The 23221-nt window shown below is 41.9% G+C and overlaps 2 protein-coding genes across 5 annotated transcripts in view; one reads left to right on the top strand and one right to left on the bottom strand.

The window, feature by feature from the left end:
- The first annotated feature begins 988 nt into the window (after window positions 1–988).
- The window catches only part of LOC108034806 (NAD(+) hydrolase sarm1), a 37898-nt gene continuing 15665 nt past the window's right edge, over window positions 989–23221 (top strand). The window contains exons 1-3 of one of the 4 annotated variants that reach the window (XM_017109832.3): window positions 989–1149; window positions 1300–1424; window positions 22360–22629. In XM_017109832.3, coding sequence (XP_016965321.2) covers window positions 1131–1149; window positions 1300–1424; window positions 22360–22629 — 414 coding nt within the window. In that variant the 5' untranslated portion in view covers window positions 989–1130. Of the gene's footprint in view, window positions 1150–1299; window positions 1425–3374; window positions 3741–8271; window positions 8560–22359; window positions 22630–23221 lie in introns of those variants that run through there. The other 3 variants (XM_017109833.3, XM_017109834.2, XM_017109836.3) reach the window with 3 other exon arrangements.
- Window positions 16882–21028, bottom strand: LOC108034809 (dyslexia-associated protein KIAA0319-like protein). The gene is made up of 8 exons (XM_017109843.3): window positions 20261–21028; window positions 18912–20198; window positions 18724–18855; window positions 18558–18666; window positions 18306–18496; window positions 17730–18246; window positions 17503–17670; window positions 16882–17438 (listed from the first exon to the last, which is right to left on the bottom strand). The coding sequence occupies exons 1-8, from the start codon at window positions 20861–20863 to the stop codon at window positions 17245–17247; spliced, it is 3201 nt and encodes a 1066-aa protein (XP_016965332.1). The 5' UTR covers window positions 20864–21028; the 3' UTR covers window positions 16882–17244.

Below are 23221 nucleotides of genomic sequence, written 5' to 3'. Positions count from 1 at the left end.
TTTGCTTGCTCACGCGTATGCATATATAATTATGCAATCGCTGCAGTTCCCCTGAGTGCAAAACCACAGCCACAATATCAACGCGGCAATTCATTGATAAAAAGCGTTGACAACAAGGGCTATAAATTAGCGAGTGCCTCGAGAGGAGTAAATACCTATAAACAAAAAAAAGAGCCGAAAGTCAACAACAAATAAACAAAAATTACAGACTTCAGTACATCTGCTACTTTGAAAAAATATAAGAATCAATCAAAAGAATCAAGAATCAATACAACACTAAATTGGCAGTAAAATATTATAATTTCCAGCAACAAATTTTACAAAAAAAATTCAACAACATTATTTTTATAACAACATAAAAAGTCAATCACATAGTGTTCTCCATTGTTGAACATTGTAATTAAATCACCCAATTTTACAACCAATTTTAACCATATATATATATTTTAAAGTCACTAAATCTCAGCAATAAACACAAGTTATAAGACTACTTTCAAAAAGTATTAACAAATAATTAAAAACTAAAGAAAGAACAAAAACAACCAAGAGAGTGTAACAGCAGCTGTTAAGCTAACAGTGATAGTGGGAGGATCGACAACAGTGGCGATAACAGTTCACCACAACAGGGAGAGCAACAGCGCATAATGAATAAAACAGCGCATGCTCACCTCGCTGAGAGCGCTGGCCAAGCGCCGCTGCCGATGCCTCAGTCGCCGTCGGCGCAGACGGCGCCGCAGCCGGGAAATAAGTACGCGCCTGGAAGAAGACTAGCTGCGCGGCAAACTCTGCGACTGGCGATACCCAAGTCACAAGGCGACCCACTCAACCACCCACCGAGTGTGGGGCTCTTCCGACCCTCCCCCTCGCAGTTGCCGCCGGCACCGATCTTGAAGCGCGTTCCAGCGGTCGGCAGCTCCAGCACTGGAATACCGAAGTCCGCCTCGCCGCTGGAATCACACCAGCTGCCCAATGTCACGCCCACCACGGCCCACACCAGGTTGGGGTACAGTGGAAGTGGTTGCTCCAGCGCCGCGTCAGCTTCCAATTTTCTGGGTGTGCGAAAGCCCAGCCTGACCCTGAACTCATCGGACATCAGGAACAACAATGATCTGTTCGCCTTCCCCAAGGACATGTCACCCGTTATGAGTGGTGAGTTGTGGAACTATAAATTGTATAATATTATTTTTAATATTTTTTTGAAAAAAGTAATTTTATTATTAAAATATAAATACCAAATTTGCATTTATTGTATCATTTATTATTATATATTATTTATAATATTTTTTGTGTTCCCAATAGAACACTCCCACTCGCCCATGTTCACGGAGCTATCATCGGCCAACAGCAATGGATCACCGACACATCACCACCAGCTGGGCAGGTTATTCAGCCTGAGTCCTTCGAGCATCAGAAGCTACGGAAATGTAAGTAGATTTCTAAACTTTTCTACAACATAATATGATACTGTGAAGTACATAGACCAAATAAATCCTAAAGGGTATCATCGGGTCCCTACTACTGAGACCCTTTGACTTTATAAACTCTCACTCGTTATAATTGCCGGTGGCTATTTATAAGTAAGCAGAGCGCGCAAAGGTCATGACTCACTTGGAGCTCTCCTCTGGTTTTATGGTGTCCATAAACTCTCACTCAAGCTTTTGTTATCCCACATTCGTTACCTTTTACAACCCCCAGAGTCCCTTTTTAGGCTCATTTTGATTATAGTTTTGCATACACCTAAAAAAAGAGTTTCCTTGGGTTAGAGTAATAAATGTATAATGGAATATATTTTTTAATGATTATAATATCATGAAATAATATCAAAAATAGATCATACATTTGTGGATCCTGATCGATGGTTAATGCAAAGACACTTTTTCGAGTGCACTCTTCAGAAGGAAGGCAGGCCACACTGAGCTTTGCACTGCCTTTTTAAGCAAATACATAACTCACACCTCACACGCGACTCTTTCTGGACGGGGTCTCTCGTGGGGATTGGGTCCGAACCACTCCCTGACTCGGCGACTTTCCCAAAACCGGCTCCGAGCTGAAGAGTAACTCTCTCCCTCTCTCTATTCGCTACGTAAATAGGTAGAAAATAGCGTCAACTTAATTAATAAATAGCATTTAGCACGTTTTCAAAGCAGACGTAGAACGAGGCAAACGAGCCCGCTCGGTATACCATACATATAGCGCTAGATCCGAACTATGGGATGCATATACCGGGTATGAATAATCGGCATTTTGGCGTTGACTTTTAGCATGGCTCGTGCGTCGTTAGGCAAATTTCTCGTTTGCGAATACCCCTTCACGGGTATGCTGAACTTCTCAATGGATTTGCGCCGTAATACTTAATTTTTATGGTCCCATCACCGCTGAGGTGAAGAACTGATTAGTTCGAGTAATCGGTGTTGTTATCAAGGGGAAACAGAGAACTATTTGTGTTCATGGATAGATGGGATAGATAAGATGAGGCAACAACCTTTTAATTAAGAAAATAAGCGATGAACCATATATGGAAAGGGTTTTACTTCAGCTGATAAGATGACCAGCTGACTAAAAACATTTGATAGTGGGTAGCTAAGGTTTGTTATTTAATTAATTTTATGTTTGTTTTTAACTATTATTTTTGAGGTAAACATGATTTATGATGGGATATGACTAATTTGATTAAATCATCAATTTCAACCATCAAAAATTCTGTTTAAGATTAAGATTATTATTTCACTCCCCCACCGATCTTATAAGGTATTCCCATGGCCTTTTCCCACCTGTAGATCAATTTATATCTTTCTCCCCACCGTTCCTAGCCATTTGACAAGCTCTGCAGGGCAGACACACAAAGAACCTGAGTCGGCGAAGATTGTTGGCAACACTATATGAAGTTGGGCGTATGACAGCTCCCGAGCATATTAATTAGTTGGGGTTTGTCGGGGAATCTTCCCGGAGAGAGAGCCCCGGCGAGTGGCGTTGTCGAGAGGCAAAAATCGATTGGTACAAAGGGAAGCCCGACGTTCTGGGGACCGAGGGGCTCATTTGTGTAGTGCCAGTCGAAATACAAACAAAATACAAAGTCAACCCGCGGCTCGCATTATAAAGCTCCCAGAAAGCGGCAAACACGGGCGGAAAGGCCCGAGAGGGGTACGAAAGCTACTTATGAACGGACGGACAACTGTGTTTTTGGTCTGGCATTCTGTGGTTTTCGGCAAGAATTCCATTTTCAGTATTTGTCGAATTGAGATGCGCACCGGTTCGTCTCCGGTTCCCATTCTCCGCCTGTATCTGCCTGTATCTGTATCTCAGTGCTGCCGAGAGCCCGGCGAGATTAATTGCTCGAGCGTTAGATCGTGCTGAACACCCGCGGGAAGTTGATGTGAAAACCGTATAGCATGGGCAATCGTTTGAGCGGCTTGTGGTGCAAGAAGACAACATTGAGTATTACCCACGAGGAGCAGCAGAGCCCGGCAGCACGGGAAACTCGCAACGATAAGGGCCCCCGTGCCTCCCATAAATCACATCGGAATCGAACCAAGTCGAGTGGTTCGGGTGATGGTAGAGGCACCTTTCGCCTTGGAAGCGTGCGCCGTTTATCTCTGAGAGATAACCCCAGAAAGACAGTTAAAGCCCCTTTGGATAACCCGAAAGTCTCCACCGTAGAACAAACCTTTCTGGAGCTAACCAAGCCAGCTGATCTGGTGCCCAACATGAAAGTCGAGGCACAACTAATGCCCACTGTCAAGGTTAGTGCCGCTCAGATACATGAAATCTATCACATACCTCAATTATGTCACTTGTTTTCGTTTTTACCGCTCGGATTTGAATAGCCATAGAAATAGATATGCTTGCCGAGGTAAAAACAAAAGACAAACTTGAATTATTCCGATGTGCTACTCAGTTCACGGCCGAAATCAAAACAAATTGTCGAAGTGGCTTCGGTGTGTCATTAGCATTTCAGGTGTGTGAAAACGCGGATGCTTGTAAGGTGTCGCGATCGGGATTAGCCATAATTTATGGCCAACATCTAATTGAAATGGTAAACAACACTGAGATAGGCGGCTGATGAGAGCATTAGGGAAGGGAATTGTCTTGGACAAGGGTCTTTGGAACTTGTTTGATAACAAGTGGATAATGTAAGTGACGCAAGCCCTTCGGAAAGTTGATTCTATTTGTTGACTCTAGTCATTATTCAGGCAAACAATGCTTAATACCCCTAAATAGCTCATTACCACATAGTTATCTTTATGGGCGGTATATTTGCTAAAATGTTGTTTTTTAAAGAAATCAAAATGTTAAATATTTACAATGAAAATCGATAATAATCAGATTTAACACTTGTTTTCTAAGCTAGAATTTAATAATTATTCTTAGCGTTTCATGAAATTATTTTAAGAGGTCCATAAGGGTCCGCCATTTATTTAAATGTATTTAAACTGTCTCAAGAGTCTCCTTTTAATCAACGAGATCCCCTCCAGAAACATAAATTACCTCAGCCCGAAAACCAGAAATCCATTCCCCCGTGCATTCGATTATGCGTTGCCGCAAGCTGTTGCCCCTTTCCGACTCTCAAGTGACCCAATTCCAAGTCCATAATAAATCTTTAAAATCGAGAGAGGCCAGGGGAGGGGAAAAACGCGTTAAGTACGCTTTGCATATAAATAAATAAACAATCTTGGGGATGGCAGCGGGAAATGCATAAAAATCAATTACGCATGAAAATTCCAATTGAGTGAAAATCAACGATCAACCCCAGCGCAAGCGTGGCTCTAGCCTGAAGTCGGGAGAAAGGCGTGGTAACTGAGCTCTTGGAAAATTATAACTCCGGTCTTGGAAGTTACTTCTTAGATGCGGATGCAAGCAAATGTATCTCAAGCTCCCACGGTGATGAGTCAGAGCTGAAAACTTCTTCGCGCAACTCGATCGGTGCAAGTTGTTATTGGAGACTCAATCACGGCTTTCTGATGACTCAGAGATGTTTTAGGCGAAAGCCCATTCATTCATACGTAGATACACGAGTGGATACAGATACATGGCGTGAAGAAAATACGTGTACAGTAGAGGCTCTTTTCAGTAAACCAAGAAAAATAATTACATATGTAGAAATATTCGTAAAAATATATATCAAAAATATGTTAAAATATCTTAACTATATTCAATATACCAATAGTATCTTCGTACAAATTTAGATCTTTTAACTCTTATTAATATAAATAAATACTTAACCAACTTAAAAAGCTATTTAGTTACTTTTTTAAGTGTCATAATCTACAATTTTTATTTATTTATACTCGTTCTCAGTTCGAAAACGCAGTGTCCACTTCTTAGAGCTCTCACTGTAATTGCGAAAAAATAAATACCTCGTACGCTTACGGTTTGGTCTTGCTGAATGGACATGACTCACCTGAAGGACCTGACACTTGACAAAGTTGTGATTAACTTAAACATTTCTTTCAATATGATCAAAAGAAACTGGCACACTTTAGTGAGTAATTTGCTGACCTGAATAGCGAGAGTAGCCAAAAGTATGCGACAGATTAATGTGAAAGATGCGAGGAAAAGATGATGAATTAGCTCGGATAAATTGCATAACCAGTGAAAAAGAAACGACCTTCCTCGAGCAACTGGTTCAGGGTATCCGAGAAATAAAGATACAACTGCAAGATGTAGGTGGCGCGAACTCTTTACATCGGTTCAAGGCATTTTCTGTACTATTATTTCGGCTAGATTTGGATTATTTTCGCTCTACTTTGGCATTTCCTGCACATGCGAAAGCGAACCAAAAAAAAACATCTGATAAACAAATACCCAAATCAATTAGATTGAGGGAAAGAAGGAAAAAATAACGCGTAAAAAACTTGTTAAAAGATTTTTCCCATTTAGACGCACGTGTCGATTTGAAATCAATTTAAGATGATTTCTGTTTGCCCAGACCGGGTAAATAAAACAAAATAGACGTATGTACAAATAAATAAATGGTAAATATAAACAATGAGGCGACTACCAGACAAGCTGGGGAAATTCAACGGAGGTTTCCGCGAAATTCCTCTTAGCAAATAATTGTCAAAATGCGAAATAATAGATGTAAAAATAAAAAATAAATCTAAACAGCCAAATTTGCACCCAAAAACCAAACGAAACCTACTTGTTCGCCAGATGATCACCCACTTTTCCCTCTCTTTCTGGCAGCGCTGTCCCTGTCTCTTTCTCTTCATTTTTTCTCTCTTCGAGGCAGCCAGTCAAGTCACAAAATAAAATTTCAGGCCTCAGTCTTGTGTCGAACACTCAAACGTCGAGTTCGTAGAGCGGAATCGAAAACAACGACAAATATAGAGAAAATCCAAGCAACAAAAAGCTACTTAAAAATAATACAACAAATTAATTCAACAAACGTATTATTGTGAAATAGCGAAAATGCCTAAGGATCGCAATAAAACCAAGTGAAAAGTGTGTAAAGCGTTTGGGAAAAATATTTCCATTGAACTGTGGCCATAAATTAAAACGAAAGCTAAAAATAAATTACACAAATGTGTGATTAAAAATAAAGAATTCACATGTGTGACGTTTGAGATACAGAAAAGCATGTGCAAAATGTCTGGAAACTAAAAGTACTTTGTGTGCAATTGCCAGTCCAACAAACATTTTCTGGCATTCAAATAAATTTGTTCAAAATTCTTATAGATTTCTCAGAAAAATTTATACAAATTAGCATGAAATACAAATAATTTATCGAAATAAATAAAAAACCCAAATTGCAAGGCATGGCAAGGCATACCAAGAATTGATTTATTTAATTTGAGTGTCTCAATTTCAAATAACCAAAATAAAAATAAATGAACATCAATTGTGCAAACGATAATTTACATAAAACTGCAATATATATAATATCTAGAATTTACGTCTGAAAAATGAGTGCACGGCTCATAGAAAATTCAAGAATAAATTTACATAAATTGTTAAAACAAAATTTAAGTGGGCTAATAAAACGAGTTAACAGCAGAAAACCGGTCCAAAACAAATGTGCTTGGAAAAACTCGAAAACCACAGACTGAGACTGTTGCGTAGGCTTTTCGCCGCTTTGGCTGGCTTAAAATCAATCAGACAACCGCCCACAGTAAATAAAAAACAAAATAAATAGAAAAAAACAGCAGGCCAAGAGTGCAACAGGAAGAAGCGGTTAACGCCTTTCGTCGCTTTTGGCCCAGTCGCTTGTTGCATTAGCATTAGCCAAGCGGAAACTCATTAGCCAGTTACACGAAGACACAAAGAAGCGATGGCAAGCGGAAGTGGGGAAAACCCCGAGCACGTGGGCCTCTCAGGTGCTCCAATCGGGTTTCCATGTGGGCTTTGAACTTGCTCCACGCCCAGAAGTGTGGAAAACCACACCAAAGTCGAGTCAAGTCAAGGTTTGATCTGATCTGGTCCCAAAGAAGCTGTAAAGGTCAAGCGTTTCTTGTTTGCATCAATGGAAAGGTGTGGAATTTCTGTAATAACGATTGGGGGATTTTCCAAAGGGTATCTTTGGTATTTTTATGGAGCACTAAAAAGATCGTAAAGCAGAGATAAGAAAGGGTTCGATTCTCTATAACAAGACTTCTCTTTGATTTCGAAAAAAGTAAAGGAATGAAAGAATAGAAGAATTTTAAATCGCCTCAAGTGCAGAAATAATTGTTAAAAATTTCATTGGACATTTTCAACTGACCACTTTCGAAACCAAACTCAATAGATCAAATCATTTTTGGGAATCACCAAAAAAGCTGTTAAGTGCAGCGCCACTCTTTCCCATTGTATCTGGGCAGTGCTCAGAAGTCCGGGCCCAAACTATCCATAGAAGGAACGCACAATCAGCCACGCTTGTTGTGTATCTTGCAGATACATTTGTCACAGGCACGACCAGGCACGAAAACCAGTTCTGTGGCATTTCTTGTGTAAGCCTTTCTCAGTGCGATCTTTTGTGGCTTTCGCAGCGTATCTTTCGGTTAACGGTTGCCAAAAGCCAAAAGCAGACAAAACACAAAATACAAAATAAAAATAATCACAATAAAGCACCGAGCACAAAACCAGATGCTTGTTATAATTGCTTATGCGCAACAATACAGAGAACGGTGAAATACTTTTGGGCCGAAAAGCACTTTCTGAATGCGATTATGCGGATAAATTACGCGGTTTTCTGCTGTTAACCCCAAGGAATGCTAATCGTCGGTCTTGTTAATAATTGTATAAATGAAAAATGTTTTTGTTTTGCCTCTTTTTCGTTTCTGTTGCTAAGAATTCGTAGGAAAAATGCCAACGAACCCCCACAAATAAAAGGTAAACAAACAGCGAGTGCCCAGGGAAAACCCCTCGATTTAAGCGCTGTGTGCTTCGAGTGATTTGAATATTTTAGAAAATCAAAGTGCTGTTGAACCAAGTGGAGAATAATCATAATAATCATAAACAATGGTTGTCACATCGACGAGAAGTCCGCTTCTGGCGCAAACCCAGCCGACAAATGCCCCAACCAGTGGCAGCCACACTTCGGCCGCCCTGCGATCGCGTCTCATATTCCCCCGGCAGCACTATCAGGTAATTGTCAATCAATTCCACCCAAAACATCCTCAATAGAGACCCAATTGTGCCGCAGAGCCAAGGGTTTCGTGTTAAGTGTTCAGGTCACAGGGTACATTAACCCCGCGGCGCCGTCTTCGGGTTTTGAAATGAGCAACCAGACGACGGCGATTGTTCATCTAATGGTCAGTGAAAGGCCCGCAAGACGAAGAACGATCGTTCTTAGGGGTGCCTATATAAAAACATCATTTTATGATTGCTTCTCTGACGCAACGTTCTGTGTGTGGCAGGAGGAGAGCGAAAACGACACGTCTAAATTTGTTAATGACTCTGAATGCACTATAGGTGAAATTCTGGGAACCTGCAGTGCCATAATGTGTCTACAAAATATACAAAATAAATACGAAACGTCCGGGCCAAGGTTACAGAGTCCAAGATATTAGCGTTTCTGAAAAAAATCACGTTTCCTCTGATAAGAAATGAAAATAACTTTTGACAACCCTTTTATGCGAACAGGATGTGAGAAATGTAGAAAAAATATTTATTGTTAAATGTGCGCTTTCCCAACTTTTTATAGATGTATACAAATATTTTATGTTCTATATATTTTATAGTTTGTATTTAATAAGAATCTCAGATTATCTATTGGGAACCCAACACTGCTTTTAAACTTATTTCGAAGGCCAACTCAGGCTGTAAATGCCATTTTAAATTTTAACGAGCGGACATTAAACGCACTTAAAGCGAAAGGTAAAACGCATTTCGGCTTAATGCCACACATTTAATAGCGCCAAGCCAGTGAAAATAAACATTAATTTTCCACTTTTAACCACGTTTTCTTTTTCGTGGCACCGCGTTGGCAAATTCACAGAACAAAACAACACAAACCATGAAAATTGCCGGCACATAAATCGAACAGAACGCAGCTATTTGTTTATAATTAATTTCATGCGGCTTTTGTTTATTGAGATCCAAATGCGTCGGCTGGAAATGCGTCAACTGCAGTTGCCCGGGGATATCCAATTTGCCATGATAAGTGGTTCCAGTTCCAGATACAAATCCATAGAACCAAATAGTATCTGGGAGTGTAGAAACATCTGCTAATTTGCACTCTCGACCTGGGCCAAGAAAGTCTTCTCTTAGATTGGTTAAATATTCGGATCTCCTCTATAAATATAATGGTATCCGCTTGTATAGCCAATATCTAGATCTTGGCTGTGTGCGCATTTGCTGGGATTTCTTCTTATGTGTTGCTTTTGGTCTGCTTCTAAAGTGGAACCGAATGTTTTATTTCTGTATTCTGTTTTCCATCGCCGACGTCGCCTTTGTCTACATAATGTAGAAACTACATAATTTGATTTCCAGTACGTGCCGCACTCGGCCTGCCTCACTGACTGTCGGCGGCGCCGTTGACGTCAATGGGGGGAACGGACAGACGGACAGATGAGCGGACAAACGGACAAACGGACGAGCCTGCCGGGGATTTACTTTTCCACGGAGTGCCCCTCTTCTTGGGGTCTGCTACATAAGATATCTTTCGGCGCCCCTGCGATCTGTTTATAGGCCCAAAGATCTCTGGGCTTGTAGTAACTTAATTTAAATTCTTTCAGTAGATCAAAGTTTTCCAATACTAAGCAATTTGTTGTTACATTTGGTACATTTGCTTTCATAATTGAAAAACTAAAGAAAATTGAAAATAATTAATAAATCTCTGGTTTTTAATCTTTTATTTACATCCACTTAAAAACGATTCCCCAGTGATCACATTCCTTAACAACCATTAATAAAAACCATTTTCCGAATAGCCTCTCATTTAATTTGCTGACTTATGAACCAATTTCATAGATGTTTTCCAGATAGCGACTGGTTGGACCAGTTCCAAGCTGCAATTTATGAATGAATTCAATTAAGATGATTTTTCCCCGAGACGCGGGGAAAACCCCATAGCCCCGCCTCTCGTCGATCTCTCACGGTCCACTTGAAGTGCAGCTCGACTCAATTAAGAGATACAAAATGCAGACTGGGTGAAGCCTTAATTCGAATTTGCAACGGTTTGAGGTGCGGGAAAGAGATGGGTGTAGAGGAGCGAAAGAGAGGGGCGGAAGTGTCATGAGATGAAAAGGGTGATCTCTAGGAGAAGTAAAACCGGAGTTCAAGCAATTAAAATCGCCAATTACACTCGGACCTACTGCCGTATTCTCTAGATACTTTATGCGTCTTTTAAGAGTGATTAATTTATGTTTTTTAGAGAGAGAAAAAAGAAAGAGACCTACGTAAACAATAACAAGAGCAACAAGTTTCAAAAAGCTTTCTTAAACGATGGTAATGCCCTGTTCTCACTGCCAGTGTTGTTAAATAAAAATGCTCGCTTCTCACTCTCTCTAGCTTGCACTCTCTTTCCCTCCCCCTTTGTTTGGGTTTGGGGTGGGCGGGCGGCAAACAAGTTTACTTTGCTCTGCTTTCGTGCTTTTCATTCAGTTTTCATAACTCAGTTGTGTTCGTCGCCGTCGCGCGTTCAAAAGCTGAAATCAAAGTACCAGTGTTTAAATAATAAAATCAAAGCGCAATAATAAATCACAAAAAACTGCGATTTTTTTTATTATATTGCTAATGATATCTGAATAAGTGAATTAACATTGAACTTATGAGTACTAAAATAAAAACCAATTATGGAATTTAAAATAAGGAAATGAATATTGCGAAGGTGAAAATTAAGAGTGAAATCTTCCGAAACGTTCTTCGATCTTTAGATAAAACTATCACAAATAATTTATTCTAAGGTAATAAATATTGGGTTTTTAAATTTCTTTAACATTAAAATTAAAGAAATGTTTTAGGCACTAAATTTGCCAAAGCATTTTTTTTATACATTACAAACTTTCCGAAAAAAAGGATTCCGCAGCAAATGAAAACTGAAAGTGATTTTGAGCTAAATCCAACCAAAACTTGCCAATATTTCTGCTGTAACTCAGTGTGGAAAACGACTTGTTGTATATTTTAGCAACAGGAAATTCTGTATAAACTTTTCCGCTGAAAAGACATAAAAAACTTGTTATTGTTTATACTGGGGGTATAATAAGCCACCTCACCTCTTCCTGCCCACAATTGGCCGTACGCTGGGAAATGTATCTTATAGATAGTTTGCGTAGTTGTTGCTCAGTTTCATGGTCGATTGCCCCGATTATGCTTTCTGATTGCACTACACACATGGGGGAGCCCATTAAAACGATATACAATTTGGCACTTTTACCTCGTCTCCCAGATTGGCAGTTTGCCCGGGTGAAAAGAATCTGCGAACCGGTTTTGCGGCGTATAGGTAAACCCAGCGTCTTACATAGATATGACTTCAAATTTTCGGTGAAATGTGCCTTTTTTATGGCTTATCTTTGCCAGCACAATTGTTATCGAATCGCGGCAACGACAAACTTGTTCAAAAATACATTGTCCCGGCCCACGCAATCGGGCAATCAAAGGGGTAGCCGAGGGCAAACACACCCTCGTCGGCATTGCAGGGATTGCAATCTGACCCGGGCCCCGAAAATGTGAGAGCCCCAATCCCGACAAACGACGAATTCGATTCCTAAATGCGTCATTTTGTCTGAAAAAGGAGGTTGTAGCAGAAAAGTGGGGTAGGCAATGGTGTTACATTGAAAACAACCCTAAGATTGTAGAGTAGGACGCAATTTCATTTATAAGGAGTAATAAGGAATTTTATTCAAAATAAGAGTTAAGACTCATAAAGGAAACTTTTAATTCATATGTTTTCATACACTGGTGAAATTACACTTTAAGTCTTGTGATTAACAGCCCATCTTGACTCATTTTGAAGTGCGCTTTAAAATTGTTGGAGATTATCTTTGAAACGTAGAGGGTCTTGTGTATGATCACGTAAATGTAAATCCCATTTTTTAACCGAGATAAATAACCACAAGAAATATATAAAGTATTTAGAGAAAAGATTGAAATACTTATAAGATGTGTAACGTTTTTGTTTGCTATCTGATGAATGCTTAAACAACTGAATCCCAGAATCTATTCCCACTTTAAGCCCTCGTTTTTCACCGTTCCCTTGGTTAACTTTTGGCATGATGCTCAGGTGAGCCATCCACCCACTCGGCGGGCTAAACGAAACGTCAAATTCGAATGCATTAGATTAATCTCTGGCTAATGAGACAAATTTCAGACAGATCTAATTGGCAACGGCAGTCGCAGCCGCAGCTGTTTCGGCTGCAGTTGTTGCCATACACAAGATGCAGATGCAAAACGTGGATGCAGATACAAAAATATAATCGCGAGCACGACAATGCCAATGGCATTGACCTTGAACTTGTGCGATTTTCCCGTTTGCCTTGCCTTTGGCCGCTTTTCCTCAGCTCAGCCGATTGTATTATCTATTGCAACGGGGCAATTTGAATAGAAAATCGAGTTGGATGTGGATGTGGAGGTGGTGGTGGTGGTGGTGTTTTAGTTGGAGCAAATCGGAAATACCTTTGCCTGCCATGTCATCGTAAATATTTTGCCGCTTTACATTTTTTGTATTTTTTTTTCATTCAATTTGCTACCTTTGAGTGCTCAAATTGCAAAGCGCGTCATTCACTTGGCAGGTGCAGTGGCAGGTGCATCGGGTACAAATTATTTGCCTCGGGGGAAGAGAGCTCGAGAAGTGGGCGAAACTGAAAGCCGAGACGGAGACGAAAGTGCAAAAATTGAATTATTGAAAGTTGGCTAAAATAAGTGCACTTGAAGGTGGCAGTCGCCGAAGACAGTGAGTGGGAGCATTAACTACACGCTTTTCGAAGTTGATTTATTAATGTTCTCTATTGAAAAAAGGTCAAATTGATGGTTCTAAGAGCTGATGACCTTAAGTTGCTCTAAAGCCTTTTATCACTTGACTTGTCTTAGATAAGAAAAATATAAATAAATAAGAGAATTAACACCTTAAAGCATGTTCGTAATGCTTAGAATAGAATAGTGTCATATTAAAATTTCTAAGAGCCAATGACCCTACATTGCTGTAAAGCTTTTTATCACCTGACTTGGTTTAGATAAACAAAAAAAAAAATAAAATAAAAAAATATACACCTAAAAGCATGTTTTTTTATTTTTAGAAAATTGCTTCAAATCTTTTTATATTAACCGGCTTAGTAAAAAAATAAAATAAAAAGTAAAATAAAATATGTTAGCATTAACTCCAAAGCATGCTTTTTATGTTCACAAAATAAAAAGAACATATTTAGCACATTAAAGCATGCTTTTTATGACCCCTTTATCTTTTGAAGTTGAAATATTACACTTTTAGCAAAGTTATGAACACTTCATGAGGCTTGTTTGCTTTTCCATTTGCTTGCACTGGGGATAGGCCATACATCAACTTTTCGCAGTCAGTGTTTGCACATCCAGTTTGTTTATCGCCTTTGCCCACACGACGGCCTCAACCTACGACCCAGTGGAAACAGTCTCAGTTGTTGTAGTCTTTTTCTGAAATGTCACAACCCACACTAGATCTTCACTTCATATTGTCTCTTTTTCGCCATTTTTCCCCGTTTCGCATTTGAATTTTGCCGCCCTAGAACAATAAACATGCTTTATAAACGAAATTCTCCCCGTTTGTGGGATCTAAAGGGGGGTTGGGTAGTGAAACCCGTACAGGGGGTGCTAGAAAATGGGGTGGGGTTGGCTACTACTGTTCGGAGCAAACCAACAAAGTTTGGCATTCATAGTTGAATGCCAGGGACTAATTAAACAATAATAAAACGCATAAAACGACAATACAGAGCATTTTATGGTGTTTCTGCCACCCCCCTACCACCACCCACAGCCCCACGAAAAAACCCCTCCCCCAACCCCTGAAACCTGCCCCCATATCAGCACCACCCAAAAATTATTGTCACGAATACATTAAAAATCACTCAACCGTTGTCTCGTGTGCCAATTTTTTGTTCTTGCTATTTCCGATCCCCTCTTCCCCGCCCCTGCCCGTTTTAAATGTGGTGTTCATTTAAATCACATAAAAATCAAACAACAAAACCCACATAAAAGCCAGTTTTATAGCCCGATGTTCTATTATGGGTTCTTTTTCTGTCTGCGCTTTTTTCGTATGTTAATTGATAAAGTTTTATAACTTTTTAATGAAACAGGCCCACGAAACTGAACTGAAGTGAACCGCAAATTAAATCCACAATGAAATCAAAATCCTTTCCTTCAGCCGGTTTTAGTTTCGGAACCTTTTAGAAGTCTTCAAAACTAATGCTTTGATAAAACTTTTAAATCTGCAAGTTTAAAATTCAAGATAAAATGTATCTTGGGGCGCCAAGGTGTTTAATTCTTTACACGACCATCAGATGCCCTTCGATAGCAAGTTTAATTTTAAGAGCAATTAAAATACAATTAATTTGTGAGTTATTCATCCATAAGCAAAGGATAATTTACAGGTCATAAGACGTTGTAAATTTATTGGCTAATATACATAAAACCGTTCAAATAATTTAATGTATTTCTATTTTTATTTCATAAATGTCGAACCACCCTATATTTATGCGCTATAAAGTAACTAATAAGCATTTAAAGCTTTTAAATATTTTACACATTTGAATCATAACGTTGTGAGTGGATAATCCATGCATTTCATTAGTGCCTGGATGAGCTGAAACTGAAATTAATTAAGATAACAATTTAATTATTTAATTGAAAATTCATCTCAAGTCTAAATGGTTATTTATCTTCCTTTGTTCGACATAAATCATCCACTGTCAGAAATCCATTATGAAATAATGTCGGATTTGAGGGTGAGCGTTTTTCTTCGTTTTTTAATTTTTTAAACAAAATAAAGGCATCGCTTAATTTATGCAAAATGGCCATAACTCAACGCGACAGAGGAATTCACCTTTAAAACAAAACAAACAGCAAAAAATCGTCTTCTTTTTTTAGCTTTGGCTGATTTGACAAATGACAAAAATAATGATAATACCAGTAGCCACCTGCTATGGAATGGGAGGGGGGATTACTTTATACTACGGACTGTTTTATTATTATTGTCCAGTTCCAATGTGAACAACTCCAACAGCTGTAAACTGTCAGCGGCATCTGCGATATCTGAGATCGCAGATCATGCAAATTAGTTTGCCATCACATATTAAGAAATTAAAAATTCATAATTTGGGCAGAGTTCGTGGAAAGGAGAATTCAATGGCATTCTTCGAATACGAGAGGCGTTTAATTGAGACTTATGAGGGGAAAACAAACAATTAAGCAAACTTTAAATACCGAGAAAATCGTAATGCCTGGGGATGGGGTGGTTGGGCGAAGAGTTCAAGAACCTCACCTTCGGTGGGGCATGCAAAAACCCTCGAAGGTCGGTTAGGACTCGGCTGAGCCTGGGCTAATTAGGGCCAGAGGACATGGCACAATGGTCATGACATGTGGCAGTCGACGGCCGACAGGCGACGGGCGCCACTCGGATATGGGTGAATCGCGTGTTTGGGCCGCTCCCAGCTGTGAAAAATGGGTCGCGCGTGACAGTCAGCAGAATGCGGGTGTCAGAGGGCCAGGGCGGGGGCGGCCACGGGGGCCAGGTCCAAACGGAGCCGGCCAAATCCGGCTAAAATCAATAACAAACACGCAGATACTTAAGCTCCTGCTCAAACTGAATCAGCGAATCTGAGCTCTTAAAGTCATTTCGCCAAGAAGCGTAAAGACACAAGCTCACTTCAAAAAAATGGCCAACTTTTATTTATTTTTACAAACTAAAAAAAACTTTATAAATTCCTGATTCATTTCCCCTCCAAAAATTGACCAGAATGACTAATTTCGCAGACTGTTTTTAATCTGGAACAAGTCAAGCGGCTATTCTATCAACTTGACTTTTTAAACTCATCAAAAGAGCACTTTTAACATATTTATCATATCTATACTTTAACACCTTTTAAACCCATTTAATTTCCAAGAAATGATAAGATAGAGTTGGGAAAGGTTATCTTAAATTTTTTAAATAATGTGTAAAAGATGTCAGTGACTACGGTTTTCAGTGTATAAATTGGCAAGAGATCCGCAAGCGGGCCTAGTTTGGTGTTGTCTTTCTGTGTGTGGGCTTGAAGTGCGTCAATGTTTGAATTAAAATCTGATCAAAGAAAGGAAGCTGCCAGAAAAACCGCTGTGATAAGTCAACAAGTCGTGTAAATATGTTTTCGAATGCAAGCAGCATTCGTTGGGTTGATGTGCCCCTGCATACAAATTAGGCAAACACAGCGATGAATGATTGATCAAAGAAAGTACATGACATCTGCCTTCATTAAGCACTGGCTGTTGTCTCCATCACCTTCCCATCTAAAATAAGAAACCATATTTCATCTATTGTTTTGGTTTAATGTGGATAATAATGCACTTTTAAGCAGTTACATGTCGTTTGTTACATTGATTGTGAACAGCTATGCCTATATATATACACACACAAAAAGTATCGCAGTAAAAGTAAAAGTTATAAATAATATTTGTTGCACAGCAGCAGCTTAAAATAATACAAACCATAATCTTAACTTAAGCATAATTGCACGTAAAGGAACTCAGAGACAACTTCAGCTCAGACGGAGTTGGCGGAAAGTACAAAAGACCCGAGTACATTATAGAAATACAAATAGATATCACACACACGGTATAGTAGATCGACTAACACACACACATAGGTCTCCTTAAACCGAGGGCTAACTCTTAGGCCTTGATTTTGCGGCCCAACTTTTGTGCTCCGTACTTGTGACCCTCTCGACCGGAAGACAAGCTGCCGCCACTACTTCCATGGCCATGACTGTGCGACTTGTGCTTGCCCAGGCCATTGGACTTGGTGCGGGTCTCGAAGAGGACATCCGAGTCCGTCTCCGATTCGGTCAGCGAAGTGTTCCGGGAATCTGTTTGCAAATATGATTACAAGTAAATAATTTACTGCCAGATTAGGTCTCCATTATCACTCACAATTGGCTGCTTCTTCGTCCTTGTTGCCAATCAAAGAATATTTCTGCACTTTCTGGCGAAGTCGCGGCTTCTTCGATTGCCTGCAGGCACAGGCTATGCCCCAAAATACTCCAGATAGCAATAGACAGCCCACAATCACGCCAACAAACACATATAAAATAGACCAATCTGTGAAATATTATTATAAGTTACTATCAGTGATCTAGCTACAAACTTCTGGTACCCACCGCAATTGGCCTCCTGATTGTTGAAGAAGTAGCCCGCCGATGGCATCCAGAAAGCCTCGCAAATGCAGGCTCTGCTGATGGGATTGCAGGTGCCATGGCCGGAGCAATCATTTTGACAAACGCTGGTGCGAATGTCGACAGCAAAGGCGCCCAGGATAGATGCATCCTTCTGGAGCTGGGTCCTCAGCTGCCGCTCCACCTGCAAGCCAGCCAGTGCCTTGCCCTGGCCATCGTTCACATAGAAGACCAGCACAGTAGCATCCGTGTGCAGGTCGTACTTGAGCTCCCGGACCTGAATCTTGTTCTCGTCTCCCAGCAGGAGCTGCAGCTTCTGCACCACAGAATCCAGTTCGGACTGGGCGAGCACAGAGATGCCCATGGGCAGGGTCATTTGCACCAGGTTCAACAGCTTGGGATCGCGACGGACATTCACGCTGACCGTGTCCGAACTGGTCAACCCCTGGTCATCGCTCACAGTCAGCGTGAAAACATAGCGTCCTTGCACCAGATTGGTCAGCTGAAAGGGGTATAAATAATATAAGTCCTTGTTGGTCTAGGGGATCATCGCCTACTCACAATCATCACGGGTTCTTTGTCCGTGTCGGCCACAATCACCCCAGCTGCCAGGCTGTGCTCATCGCGCGTCCAAACGTACTTGACCACGGCCAGGTCATCCCAGGACTTGGAGCCATTGAAATAGATGGCTGTGGCTGGCAGGGTGATGGTGTGATCTCCGCCAGCGTTGGCTATGGGGGCAGCATTGCGTTCTGTTTTCGGAAGATCATATAGTTAGGATTAAGAACTAAGGAAGAAGGTTTAGTTAATTACCCTGGACAATCTTCACCCAGGTGGTGTCCGTAGCCGTGTTATTGTTCTCATCCGACACAGTCAACTCGAACTCGTAGAGACCGAGGGTTAGGGATGTAGCATTGGCCTTCTGTGGAATGGCAAGTGGTTAGCTATGATTCAGGATTAAAAACTGATAGCCGCTTACCGATGAGTTGGACTTCAGTATGACAGCATTGTTGGGTCCACTCAGTTGCCTCCAAAGATAACTCTTGATGCCAATATCATCTTTGGACTCAGAACCATTCAGAAGCACCCAATTAATGGGCAAGCTAGTGGTCTGTGAAATGGAGATTTGTAAACAAGGTGAATCATAATTCCTTAACCATGCCTTACCGTATTGGTTCCCGCCTCAGCCACTGGCGGGGAATTCGTCGGGGGCTTCACAAAGACATGGACCTTGGCCGTGCTGGATTGCCCACTGCCATCGGTTACCTTGAGCACAAAGGTGTACATGCCCTCCTCCAGATTGGACAGCTGCACGTAGGGAGTTCTCGTGTTCTGCATGTCCACAGCCTTGGCCTCATCGCTGGCGTCCTTGGTCCACTCCCAGGCCACGATCTCGTGGTCATCCGAACTAGCTGTTCCGTTCAGGGTGACATTATTGTTGGGCAAATATAGGATCACGGCATCGCCGGCATTGGCCACCGGAGCATAGTCGGTTTCCTTGAGAACCGCAATGGTGGCAGTGGTGGAGTTGGTCACGTTGTTCGAGTCGGTTACGGTCAACTTGAAGGTGTAGTTTCCCGGCGAGGTGAGGTCCAGCTGAAGGGTGTTAACCTCCGGCAAAACTGGCTGATAGCCAATCGGTCCCGAGATCACCTCCCAGTGCCAGTTGGTGATCTTGTCGTCATCCGTGCTGGTGCTGCCATCGAGTATGGCATTGGTGGTGGGCTGTCGGATGATCTGCTCCCTGGGCGAGATGATCACCTGGGGCGGCTGATTGATGCGGTTCTCGGGAAGCACTGTTACATTCGCCGTAGCCTCGCCAAAGGTTCCATTGTCCCCGGTCACAGTGACCTTGAAGGTGTAGAGTCCCTCGGAGAGATTGGATAGCTTCACCTTGGACTTGCTCTGGTCCGATATGGTGCCGTTCATGGGGCCCTTGGGCTGGGAAATGAGAGTCCACAGGTATTTGTACTTGGTGTCGCTGGTCTGCTCGTCGGGAACCGTAAATGCGGCGAGGGTTACTTCCTGCTCTGGCAGCCTAACTTCCTTGGACATCACGGAGACCACAATATCCTTGTTCTGTTCGGCTTTCGGTAAAGGGGGAGCAGATACCTCTGGCGAGTTCTCGCTAGCTGCCGCCTCCTGCTGCCCTGCCTCATTGCTGGTCAGGTAGGAGCTATATGGCACGGCTGCCATCACGCATTTCCTTTGCTTGTTCCACACGAAACCCTCCGGGCAGCTGCAGACGCCTCTCACTGCGTTCGCCTGGAGAGGCACACATTGTTGGGGCGGTGGACAAGGTGTCTCCACATCGCAGGCGGTGAACTTGGCATTCGTGTCGTAGTAGCCCAGCTCTTCGTTGGCCAGCACATCGGTTTCGTCCGGCTGGAAGATCATCTGATTCATCCGCTTGTCTGCCAATGGGAAGTCTTCGTCCTCATAGACGGGGGTCTCCTGAGAAGAGAGGTTTTTGGATTATTAAATGATCTATATCATGGTACTCCCAAATATCTCACCTGATTGCGCGCCAGGTAGCCCAGTCTCCTGGGCTGCTTCCAGAAGTTGAGGGCCGCCTCGTCGTAGGGCAGGATCTCGGCATTCTGCTTGGCGGCCTCCGCCTTGAGCAGCTGCGGCCAGGAGGCGTCGCCCAGGGGATTCACCAGCACCATCTGAACCTTCTCGTTGGGCATGCGAACCCTTAGCTTGGGCAGACAGGCCTCGTTGCTCTGGCAACGGATGTGGTAGCACTTGCCCTTGAAGACGAGCACCACGTTGCAGGCGCTGGTGGCATTCCGGGGTTTCTCGCAGCACGCCTGCAGACAGTTCCAGAGATAGGCCTCCTCCTCCAGGGGCTCCACCGAGTCCGGTGGTGGCTTGTACTCCTCGAAAACCCCCGCCTGCTGCTCGTCCCGCGGCGTGGCGTTCTCGAAAACGTGCCTCAACATCTTGTGGCACACCAAGTTCGGCGATGCAGCGCCGCCAACCGAAGAGTCCGGGGAGTCTTTGTGTTTTTTATTTCCGCCCAGCAGAGCGTTTTGCGTTGTGACGTCGGCATATGCTGACGCCATCGAAGAGGCCACCAAAAGCAGGTGGAAAATCGCTCTGCCCAACTGAACCATCTTGAATGGGGATGCCGGTGCACAATACTCGCCTATTTGCTGGAGTTTCGACTCTAAAATGACCAGCAAAACACTGGCTGTGCGATTTTTTCTTTCTTTCCAGCGCACAACAAAAAAATAACCAATTACTCCAGCTGACAGCTGATTTATTATGCCAGCCCTGCGCAGTAAGCAGTGTTGTAAACGGCTCGGAGTCGAGTTCGAGAGCGGAATAGAGCGTTAGATACGGAAGTTACCGCTGAGAAATAACGAGAAAAAGCTCGGGGAAAGCTTTCTCTCTTGCGGTTTCCAAGCAACGGTTTTTTGTTTTCCTCACTTTCAATCTACTCTTTTGAATAAATTGCGAAATTATTGATCAGAACTACAAAACAGGCTAATGGAATAGGTCTTCGGACCATCGAAACCACTTCTTGTAACCATATTTAAACCTTATATGGATAGATTGATCATAAAGACAACCATTACTTTATTTTATTAGCAGTTCAGAACATTTTAGTGAGAAGGAATATCATATGACTCATCTAATATGAATAATGTCATTTGGGATGACCTTTTTATGGCTCCCCTATAATTTTTTCTGCTGCTGTATTTGCTAAACAAGGTCTCGTGCTGCCCACGCCACAATCCACACCCATCTTGTATGATTTAAATAGTAGTATACGCGGCCCACGCGCTAATCAAATTTCACAAATCGCATTGCAAAGAAATTAATTACGTTTCACGCAAATTCAGATAAATCACTCTATTGTATTTATGCAAATTTTTAATTGCTAACACGCAAATGCAAAGTAAAGAATATAAATCAACCTGAATTCAGCGATTCGAACCAGAACTTATGCTGAGCCGAGTCGGTTGGTTCCGTTTGTTGTTGCGCTCCCTAAAATCCGCTGAAAGTCCACTTATCTCGGTGTGTAAATTTCAGGGCCCTGTTGGGGTTTTATGGCCAGACGGTTCTTTTATCTAAAGCTGCTGCATTAACTAACCGAAAAAATGGAAAACCATGAATGTTGGTTGTAAACAGAAATATTCGGGGTAATATCAGGAAATATTGTTTTAGATTGGCGAATAAATTCATCCAAGGTTAGGCTTTAATTTATAAATATATTTATCACTTGTTAACTAGCTTGTTTCCTAGAGTAACGCCCATTATGAGTTCAAAGATAAGGTGATCACTTGACATAATAGCCTCTGCAATTTGAAGAATTCCCATTTATATAGCCAATGAATAAAAACGACATATAAATCTTATTGAATGGCACGCGTCCAGCATATGAACGAGTGTTATATTATTTTATTACTTCATGGGGAATCCACAGGTCAAGAGGTTTCACTGAAAGCTGTGAGATTTCTGAGCTTGTGTATCTACCTCGCTAAGACTTAGTCACTGTCATATAAGGAGAGCATTCCCCCACTACTTCGACTGATAAGCTTGCATTGCAAACCGACTGCTCACATGCCTCACTCATAATTCATCCATTTTTTTGTTTACCCTGCAGATGACAGACTTCTCGGATAGCTCGCCCAGTGGGGTTTTGAGTCCAGCCTCCTCCCTGATCGAGAATTTCCACAAGAAGAACAGCTCACCCCAACCACTGGGCAGCAGTGGCACAGTGACCACAGTGACCCCCACGACCTTGAATGGATCTCCAGGGGGCGTGGGTGGTGTGGTGGCCAGCTCCACGAACGGCAGGCAAATCAACACCAGTTCCAGTTCATGCAGTAGTCTTAAGGAAACCTCACACCAGTCCACATCCACATCACAACAGGTAAGTAATCTTATGGCTTAGGATTCCTAACTGAGGAATGCGATAGAAATGTGACATTCCGCAATAATATTTATAATTATTAGCTACTCTTAGGGTTTTTCTTAATATATAACGATGTTCTATAGGTTTTAAAATTCCCAGAATTCCATACACTCAAGTGCTCGGTTAGACTAAATAGAATCTGACGCAGCTGTGGTCATCAGTTAAGATATCTGAGCAGAACGACTAGGAATCAAGCAGAGCTGGCATAATGCCGCTATTTTTAACGCATTACTTAAGGAACCCCCTAATCGTTGGTACCTTTCGGGGGTTCTGCTCCACCGATAAGTCTAGAGGTTAGCACTTGATAACCGATTCCGCACGCAGGCACATTTCACCGATGAGCGCGATGCCCTTCCAGTGGAACCCCTTCCGATAAGATTACCCACCCTTTCGGTATTTCACAGCCCCGTTGGCGACTACGCGGCTGCTGTACCAGCAAAATCGGCTTTATTAATCACGTACTTATTATTTACCCGGCTTGATTGAGTTGTAGCTACACGAACAAACACTCGAATAATTATTGAACAATTTAGAAAAGGAGAGAAGACAG

The sequence above is a fragment of the Drosophila biarmipes genome, chromosome 3L, assembly GCF_025231255.1.
Source record: "Drosophila biarmipes strain raj3 chromosome 3L, RU_DBia_V1.1, whole genome shotgun sequence".
Lineage (NCBI taxonomy): Eukaryota > Metazoa > Arthropoda > Insecta > Diptera > Drosophilidae > Drosophila > Drosophila biarmipes.
Note: the sequence above shows the minus strand (reverse complement) of the source record. Positions and strands in the feature narration are given on the sequence as shown.